Here is a 10,133-nt window from a genome sequence, read left to right on the forward strand (position 1 = left end):
AAAGAATGATACAGTCCTCGCTATATTCAACCCTAAACATAAATATTCGATTATCTTAGAAAACATCAGTACCTTCGTGGACTTGGAGGGATGCCTGACACAAGAAGGCTGACTGAATATCTCAAAAGAAGGCTAGTTGAATAACCTCAAGAAAGATGACTACTTCGTAAAAAATTCTCAATCTTTTATCACAGTCGATGCTTCAAGGTGGCTTACTTTACCGTTTTCTGTGAATCGCCCTAACCTGAGGGGATGTGTTTGTTTGTTGACGCCTGACCCCACCCGTGCCTTGGAGCTGGCTCTCCGCCTGGGCCGAAAGGATTGATTCACAAGCTTCGAGATGCATCTGCCTGTGAATTCATCTCATCTGCGCTCGGTCAGGCAGGGTGTTCACAAATGCTTGCGTGCGGACCTAAAGTTTTCATATGAGTTGGGAGAAAAGTCTTTTTCTTTAACTGCAGTAAACGTTTGCATGTGTGTGTGTGTGTGTGTGTGTGTGTGTGTTATACAGGGTGAACGAGGCAAAATCTTGTAATTTTGTGCAACATAAGTATCACCAATGAAGAGCAGGTTATACCAATACATGAACTGAAACAAGTTCATCTGCTATACATCTGAACATACTAAACGTCTTTGCATTGGTGATACATGTGCACATTATAACGTACGTCTGATAGGAGTAATTTGAAGTGTGCATATGAGCTGACGTACGTAAAATGTGCCATTAACAAATAACAGACACTATGTGTGTGTGTGTGTGTGTGTGTGTGTGTGTGTGTGTGTAGCGTCCGGGGTAAACCATGGAAAGGTTTGTGGGGCCTGGTTGTGGATAGGGAGCTGGAGTTTCGGTGCATTACAAAAGACATCTAGAGAGTGAGCGTGTGTGGATTGCGATCTTTTTTCGTCTGTTTCTGGCGCTACCTCCCTAACGTGGGAAACTGCGTTATAAGGGTCCGCGGTTCGATTCTCGGGGTACAACGGAATATAGTTTACATAAGATATGTGTATATCATATGGTTAGTAACCTCGCTAACGCGGGAAGCGGAGATCGGGTGAAAAATAAATACATTTATATATAAGCAATTACTAAAGTTTCCCCTACAGTCCACAAATATCTAGGCGTACATGCACGGCATGTATTTACGTACAAACACTGCTAGAGACGGTGCGTAGGAGCAACATGAGAAGTGTGGTGAAGGGAACGGGACTTGACCACGGGAAAACCGTTACCGTGCGGGATTTCAAGTATTCTCTATCTCCTCTCCATCCAGCTGAAGGCGTTCTCACATATCCACTCTCCCGCTTGGATGCCGCTCTTAACACCAGCCTGAAGTACTGTACGGTGAAATGTGCATCGGCGGCATCTCGTCTGGTAAATTGAGAACGTTGCCCAGCGTCAGCAAAGCAATCGATATTACGCAGGCGCCTCTCGCAGTTTGCTAGGCGCCGACTGTCACTGTGGGGGTGAAGGGGGGAAAAACACCCACTAACGGTAGCTGTCGTACCCTGAAACCTTGGCGCCAGAAGTTTTACAAGATGCCAAGCATGGGGCATTACGACCAGGGAAGGAAAATTCCTCTTGAAGGGTTTAGTGCCAAGGGCGGCAAACATCAACACCCCCTGGCGGCGGCGCGCGCACGTGTTTCCCGATAGACACGCGGTAGGCAGATACCATTTACTCTTTTTATCTGATATAATAACAACATAACAACACTCCAGACTAATGGCATTACGTGAATTATTATGAACCCTCCGTCTATACATTTCTGTAAGGGAGAAATATAAGCTTTTAATAGTCAGCCATTGAGAATATAAATGGTAAGTGGCACTTGGTGTATTGCGTCAGCCATCAGGTGATAATATGCTTCAACCCACCCGTCGTGTCAGAGCTTCGTAAACCGTGGACGTGGAGGGACGTTTCCCACATGGTCCTTGTTTTAACTACACCAGTAGTTGTATCTATGGAAAACGAGAGTGTTACCAGACAACTTTCAGTCATACCCATTCGCCTCACAACAATCAACACATTTGAAGAGACACCGTAATAGCTGATAGCCGTCTTACCGGCGTTATCATCTCGACTTGTGCTTCTGCTGCTGTCAGACTCTACCGTTGGAGGCCGGCCGCTAACCCCGCCAAGCACGCAGGTTGCGTCAACCACAGTTCCCGACACAACCAGAGCTGGTCCAGCGAGTCTACACAAACTAGAGAAGGATGCTGTCCATCCTGCGACCCAACACTTACAAGGCTTCTCTTGCCACCCTCTCGAGTGGTAAGTATTACTGTATTCCCTTCACAGTAGAAGTTACAGACGCGTCTTGGATGACTTGATTTCGTTTGTCTTAACAACATTACTCAGGATGAACGTGTCTTCATGACAGTACTGTAACGTTTTCCTCTGCAGCTATGCTTAAAGTTGAGTGGTTTCAAAACACTACTAATCGAATAGGTACCAAGTTACTGACAGCATTAATTCAGACACCTACGTGTTTGTTCTAGAGTATCCGTGAAAGTTTTTCGTGTTTTAGTCAGTTTGAAACCACAAGAACTGGTGTTTGGACCTCAGATTTAAAAACAGATAGTGGTAACCGCAAAGCGAACTTTCGTAATGTCTGGCATCACGGTGGGGGTTGGGTGTGTGGTAAATGAAGGCGGCGATTGCATCATGTTAACTACGGGTTAGACCAAGCGACGGGGAAATGGGAGGGGAAAGGAAAGGAAACAAACATCACATCTCGAACTGCGCGTTTGACCAAGGGATGGGAGAATGGGAAGGGAGAGGAAACGAACATTACACCTCGGTCTAACTTTGATACGACACGCACATTATCCTTGGTCATTATCATTTTTGGTAGTGGTAGACTCTGGGGTTTCGCTGTAGTCATTCAATCGTTTTTATTTTAACATTCACTTTTGACTATACTTTGAGTGGCATCGTCATACAGATCACCTACACTACCAACAAAACGTATAAAGCTTTTGCAATAGTAACATCACTTGCTCATTCAGCACCACCATTCACACTAGCCCGAGCCCTTCAGAGCAACCGTCCCACGAGCAACCACCTTCAACTGGCACTTCAGCCACTGGCATACCACCGTAGCTCACAGACAGTAATGCGTGAGCCACTTCCTGGCGACTATATCATCGACGATTATTAAAACCAACACTCATTTCTGTGTTCCATCCATCTAATTCCCACGATCCATTCATTAGTCCTGCTGGCACGGCGGTCTCGGCGTAATGTGACTAGCTTATCAGGGAACCCCGCCTCGAACAGCGTATTAAGCGTAACTTTGAATTGGCTACAGTCGCGTGCGAATGGAAATTCATTTTTAAGTGAAGTGATCGTATGGATCCCCATAGACTTATCTCGTAGATAAGGTTTTATGACTCCGGAGAAGCAGCTTTAGAGTCGAAAATGAAACTGACATTTCAAGGTTTTTGAAAGCAGTTAGAAATAACCAACTGTTCTAACCATGTTTCATGTCCAGGTGCGGATGATATATCCTTATGCCTAGAAAGATTCTAATCTGTTAGCTGGAACACTACGAGTGGTAGAATGGGCGGTCGCCCTTTGTATGTTTAGAAAAAGATACTGAACGCAAATATAAAATCATGGGTGCTTTCATCCTTCTACATCCCAAGATTATCACTGATAGGAAACTCGGGTTTTGAAAGTTAGACGGGTAAAACGTATTGTCAGCTTGCACGGCGGAGATAATGAGTTTGGGTAATTCCGAGAGCCGATCACAGTTATCAACAGCGCAGAATGTACCGACATCTCTGGTAAATTGGTGGGATTGAAGTATGTTACAAGGCGGTATTATAGTGCTTAAACTGAAAACTTAATACTTGGATTTTTTTTGCCTGTATCCACATATCTCTGAATGTGTTCGACTTAAAGGCTGCGTGTGCACTTGTCATGATCTACATCAATAAATGGGAAAGATAATGAAAACGAGGTAAGGCAAAAATTTTGACTTACTTTTTTTTGCACCTAACGCAAGTTAAATTACTTGATTTCTGCGCAAGGGGTTCCAGAGAAAAGAAAGTACGCGTCCAGCATACACCACACAACACGACCAGCCAACATATAATTGCATTCTCTTGGCTTCATAATGTCTAGGTATTTCAGATATTCTCACGAAACTCTGAATTAAGGATTCTTGAAAACAACTTTTTATTCATGGTTTGACTGAATGACAATGCACTGAGTGAATATGTAAATGCATTACGGCGTTTGATTTCTTGACCGTTAAATCATACCCGTTGACATAAAGTTTTATGTTTTTCTTGGACTCTAAATCTAGCAATCTACTGGCTGAAATATAAGTTATCTTAGTTCTGATTCGTTGACAAAATGGAACGCACAGGCCGTTAGATCGTTTGGAATGCTCATTAAAAATTTTACCTGTCGAATGATATACATTTTCGTAACTTTTTCACGTTAATGAACATCAAAAATTGCTCTTAACACTTCGTTACTGTTTGATATTGCAAATGTCGTCCGTGTTAGGTATGGCGACTTTATTTTTAGTTTTTATTTTCAAAATGTCCGACTTTAGTTGTTTTTCACTTCACATTAATGTCCATCACTGTTTCTGCAGATTATCCTGAATGGAAAAGGGTATCAGTTCTTAAAGATAGCAAAGTCGGACCAAATCCCTTAAGTCATAACATTTGCATGATTTGATTGTGGGATAACAGACGTTTCATTGTGACTAATGAACTTTGCTTTACCCCGGCAGACTTTTATGACTTTCGGGAAATGGAGGATGAGACTGCTGCCTTTTTGTTGGCCAAACACATCTGGCGACTGCTGAAGAAGGCCCGACATCGCCTATATCAGGTAAGGACGACTGAGACCCATCAGTCCGCATTCCCCTTTGAATCTCAGAATACTGCCTCCGCCCCGTGAACTAGTTACCCGTGGTCTTTCCCTTACCTAACAGAGCAGATCATTGATACGCCCCTGAATTTCCAGTAATATAAACCAAGTTGTATCTCTCGACAGAACATCTTGTAAGACTGTTTCCTTTCTTACACATTGAATTAGTGCAGGGGAATGGCCATAAGGAACTGAACTGCTTATCGTGATGTAAGCAAGGTGGGCTGCCAATTTGCGAGAGAGCAGGCGGTCAAGCCAAAGAAATCGTGAAATCAACCGGGTTACTTTGATTTTAATGGGACAGATTAGGCCGGGATGGATCAAGTTACCATGGGGGAGCTGAAAGACCGGTTCAAGTTACAATTTCCTAACATTCTCGAAGAGTAAAAAAATAAAGTTTTAACTGCAATATTTTTCTATAATAAAGAAGTATAGTAATACAATATATGAAGATCATGAAAAACCCGTTTCCTCACATATGTAATACAACGCTCCTTACCTCAAGGTCACCTCCATTTTGAATATACGTGGCGAAAACCTCAAACGACAGCAATATGCCTTCAATATGAACCAAAAGACCAGTTCAGTTTGCCTCTATTGAAGACTGCTCAATGTTCTAAAGTGGAACGTTTCATTTTGAATCACCTTTATGCACTTTCACTCACGTTATGAAAATGTAAACGTGTAGACTGTCACAGCAAATACACGTGACACGTACACCCTGAGAGTGAGCCTTAAACAAGAAAAAAGTTGTTGACAACCTAGTGGAGACTGAACGGAACTGGCTCGAACTCCAGTAAAACTAGTGCTTCGAAACCCGACACTGCTGACGTGTGACAACAGCATGAAATAATTATTCTACAAAGTAACATAAGTAAATAGTAAATTTACGATATATTTTATGACTGAGTTGTAACAGGGAATTCTTCAGCGTAATAGACCTATATCATGCGAGCTAAACATTGATAACACTTGGTTTTGCAGTGACTATAGCTATAGTTTTGACTCTTATGACCTGGTTTGTGGTATGGAGTGGATAGTAGGGGAAGCACCCGTAAAATCAATACTTAAAAGCAAAGGGAATGTAGAGTACAGTATTTGTAAACACCTCAGTGTTAATGATTCTTTAGATATGAGAAAACATTTGGCGGGGGGGGAACTAAGGTTAGCAATGGCCATTACAACTCCTGTCGAGCTATCTGTAAAATACCCCCCCCCCCCCCCCCACCATGAGCTAGCTAAGCTTGGTTTTGGTTTGAATGGCACAATCTTGCTTCACGAGTTACATTAATCTATACTATATATAGATAACCACATCATTTTTTTCTCTCCTTGTTACAGCTGCCAGGCTGTGAGGGCGGTGCTGGGGGAGTGTCCGTGCTGGTGCCTGCGGACTTTCTCAACAGATTGTCTCGTGACGTCGTCAGGATGACGGAGGGCGAGAGGCACGGCGTCAGGTGAGTCACGAGAGGAGTGGCTCTCTGCATGACCTTTATCTGTTTACCTTTCTGCCATTTTGCGAGTAGATCACTGGCTGACTTGTTTCGTGAACCTGTGATTCCTTTTGGTTAGACAAGTGACCGAAAACTCGTCATCCTGTCGGTTAAATACAGAATCATGGAGGAGCATATTCCAGAATTTATATTGTTTGTCCTTTCAAAGATGAGGAGTTTGGGATTCATATTATTTGTACGTCCCGAAATTCGCGGTGTTTAGTTTAAGAAGTGTATGGTTTTGCCAAAGATAAACTGCATGAAAACGTCATATTTGTCAACCATTTGTATTCATTTGTTTGTTGCAGGGGCTGCACCCTACACATTGACTACTGCGATGGCCACGAGGTAACCAGGATTGGGAAGATCAAGTGTGACCCTCACCTGCCTTCCACTTCGTTCCTGCACCTCACACTGACCAGATCGCCTGAGGGCCCGCGCAACACGAACCCTCTTTTAAGGTGAGTTCACCCGGCTAGCAAGTTTTTCCTTGGTTCACGCTGATGTCGCAACTAACATCTTCCGTAAGTCATGTTGGCCAGTGAAGCCTCGTCTGAACTTGGCAATCAACTTGCACCACACACATAAGCAGCCACTCCTAATATTCGAATCACGTGTAACCACATTGTGTTTGTACCAACCAGCATAATAACATGGCTTCTTTTATTATTCCACATTTTCGTAGGTTACGCAAGGATGGACTGTATTGCTAGGAACCGTAAGAGGATTTTTTCTCCATGCAAAACTTTCACCAAGATCGGGTATTAATATTGTCCTGGTTTGCGAAGCGAAGCAGTTCATCTTCCACGAGCCTCGGAACCTAACTCGATTCCGAGATAGGCGTAGCACGTAAACCTTTTCTTCAGGTTACGTGGCTGCCTTACCTTCTCACATCACGTGGCTGCCAACTTGTTTTGAAAATGACATACTTGCTAATTTGTTCTGTCGCTGTCGTGGCAACTGGTTCCCTAGTTTCAGACTGCGACCTGTTCCTAGGCTCGCGTAACCATATCCGTCCACTTCATAAAGATGTCAAACATGTGTAGGCCTTGCCTCTTTACAGTCAGTGCACTTGTCACCAGGATGTTTCTTAAACATTAAAAGTAACTAAATACCATAGTACTTTTTTTTCAAAATGAAGTTTTAGTTCTTTTCCAAGTTTTCACGAGTTTTGATAGTTACGAAAAGTTTTTATTTTTTTATCTTTTATTTTACCGTTTGGCTCAGTATTTTCGTTTTTTCTTCCACAGAATTCTGGGCTTCGGAAATGAGAATGTAATCTACATCAGTCCGGGTTACATGCTGGAGAAAAAACGTGCCAAGGATACCCGTCGTGTTCAAAGTTGAATCTCCAATGCCTGAATCGTATGTGAATGATCGAGGGTAAAGCAAGACACACAGGATATAATGGATGCTCCCATGTACAGGAGGAAGTCCAGTCCCAGACCAAATACCACATATTTCCATCCAGAGTATATAGATGTACTTCAAACTTACCTACGGGGCCACTTACTAACTGGATCGATTCAGACTTCAATTTCACGTCATGTTCAAAGTGTGTTATGAGCACAAATGTTATCTATATTATATTGTCACCAATGTTTCATGTAACCTTCATGTCTTAAAAGTGCTATATTTTTCTAACACATGAAATCGCCTGTCTTGCCTGTGGTCATTACTAATGGTCGAAGAAGATTAACGCTTCAGCAGCCCAGCTTTTACGACCGCCCGGAAAAAGGCGTCTTTTTCGTGTTCTTTTCCTAGTAGGATTTTTTTTTATTGTTCTTTAATGCTGTTCAAATTAAAATCTTTGCATTACATAATTTACGATAGAACATTGTAAATCACCGCACAAATGTTTTGTAGGATAAGGAATGCCGTAAGATCATGAGGTACAATATATGTATAATAATAAATTCAAAGGTATGATTTTTGAGGACCAGATTCATGTTCTGTCTTTTGCACATTCCATACAGAAGTGATTCGAGCCAAGGCCACTATATCAGTATGGAAGGTCTGAAACATGTTAATGATTAAGGTATGAATATTTGAGGACTTGGAAGGCAAGGCAAGTCCCGGACGCCACTACGTCAACACGACCGAGTGGCATCCGGGGGAGACTTATTGTCGTTACAATCTCGTCGAAGTATCTATTGAGAACTCTGCATGGAACGTGATCTCTTAAAAACTTCCCACACCTGCCAAAACATCGACTACTAGTCATAGTTTTACCTGTGATGTACTTGTAGCAGTTCCATTGCACACTGATTTTACGGAAATAAAGTTTGTTTCACTATTCATCTCGTTGCTTATTGACCCCAACACGGATTTAAAAGTGTTACGGTGTTACAGCAGGGGCGTCGAGGGGGAGCACGGGTTACGCTGGTATACCACGCCCATGTCAAGAAAAAAAACAAAAAAGGGATAAACGGCAAAAATAACGAACGGACTTTTTGGTTCTGTATACGAAAAAAAAAAAAAATGTAATGAAACTCACATAAAGTATTAAAGTTTCATGGGAAATATAGCAACATTAGGCAAACGTAGTGTATAATGTAATGGAGAACACGAGGGCTTTCACTTTAAATTTCAAATAGGATTGACAAGAATTTGAAAGGAGCTTGGATCCGGAGCAGCGATCCCCACACCCATAATGGTACATGTATGACTAGTTGAGGTCGGATAAGAGAAATTTAAGCAGCACACTAGAACAACCATTAAACTACAGATAACCAAAAGTAGATGAGGTCTTAGAAATATACCGAATCCAATTAATATTCTATGATTAGTTAAAAAGGATGGAGTGTTGTCCAGAAAATAAACCATGAAGCTCAAGATTAAAAACAAATAAGCTCGTACACAGCATATGCCTCTCATTATTACCATTATCAACAGAAACCACGAAGTATTTTGTGGCCAGTACAACAAGCTATCATTTTCAATGGAGAGAAACGATAAGATTGGATGTTAGCCAAGTTACTACTTTCGTGCAACATGAAATGGGTTGATCATAATGACAGGCATATTGTCTCGTTATACCATGTTTCAAAGCAATTTTTTATTAGACATTCAAAAGGTGGATGTGGAATGATAGTGCAAACTGCACTACTGATGTTTACAGAGACGTCTTTTTCTCAAGTGGTTAACTGAATTCGTTTTCAGTGTAGCTCGATCAATATATATATATATATATATATATATATATATATATATATATATATATATTCTTTCTTCCAAACTATTCGCCATTTCCCGCATTAGCGAGGTAGCGTTAAGAACAGAGGACTGGGCCTTTGAGGGAATACCCTCACCTGGCCCAATTCTCTGTTCCTTCTTTTGGAAAATTAAAAAAAAAACAAGAGGGGAGGATTTCCAGCCCCCCGCTCCCTCCCCTTTTAGTCGCCTTTTACGACACGCAGGGAATACGTGGGAAGTATTCTTTCTCCCCTATCCCCAGGGAGTGTATATATATATATATATATATATATATATATATACAGCATGACCTCTAAGAAAGTCCTGGATCTCTTCTAAGGGCTCTTGTAGCCCAAGGTTATGCTACTTCAGGAGCATGGAATGTTGACTCCTTTGGAGTGGGGAGAGGTTGGCTGACTGAAGATATGCCTGAAGCGGAAGGGACAAAGAGACAGTGCAGCCCGAATCGAAGATGGAAGGATGGAATGAAAAAGGTATTTGAAGTGCTCGAGGCCCGAAAATGCAAGAGGGTGAAAGACGTGCACGGGATGGAA

At 42.1% G+C, this 10,133-nt stretch overlaps 2 protein-coding genes across 2 annotated transcripts in view; one reads left to right on the forward strand and one right to left on the reverse strand.

The window, feature by feature from the left end:
- The window catches only part of Usp30 (ubiquitin specific protease 30), a 131,759-nt gene extending 125,641 nt beyond the window's left edge, over positions 1–6,118 (reverse strand). The window contains exon 1 of the mRNA XM_071693405.1: positions 5,391–6,118. The gene's annotated coding sequence lies outside the window, so the exon portion shown is untranslated. The remainder of the gene's footprint in view (positions 1–5,390) is intronic.
- Positions 1,587–8,684, forward strand: LOC139765673 (protein charybde-like). The gene is made up of 5 exons (XM_071693407.1): positions 1,587–2,272; positions 4,752–4,852; positions 6,233–6,348; positions 6,693–6,845; positions 7,635–8,684. The coding sequence occupies exons 1-5, from the start codon at positions 2,215–2,217 to the stop codon at positions 7,729–7,731; spliced, it is 525 nt and encodes a 174-aa protein (XP_071549508.1). The 5' UTR covers positions 1,587–2,214; the 3' UTR covers positions 7,732–8,684.
- The last annotated feature ends 1,449 nt before the right edge of the window (positions 8,685–10,133 follow it).

The sequence above is a fragment of the Panulirus ornatus genome, chromosome 55 (genome assembly GCF_036320965.1).
Source record: "Panulirus ornatus isolate Po-2019 chromosome 55, ASM3632096v1, whole genome shotgun sequence".
Taxonomy (NCBI): Eukaryota; Metazoa; Arthropoda; class Malacostraca; order Decapoda; family Palinuridae; genus Panulirus; species Panulirus ornatus.

What these genes read in the sequence shown, in the direction of transcription:
- LOC139765673 (XM_071693407.1), top strand. Translation starts at nt 2,215, where the DNA reads ATGCTGTCCATCCTGCGACCCAACACTTACAAGGCTTCTCTTGCCACC. An exon ending in TCTTGCCACCCTCTCGAGTG is followed by an intron (nt 2,273 to 4,751) that starts GTAAGTATTACT and finishes TTACCCCGGCAG; the next exon opens with ACTTTTATGACTTTCGGGAA. An exon ending in GGCGAGAGGCACGGCGTCAG is followed by an intron (nt 6,349 to 6,692) that starts GTGAGTCACGAG and finishes TGTTTGTTGCAG; the next exon opens with GGGCTGCACCCTACACATTG.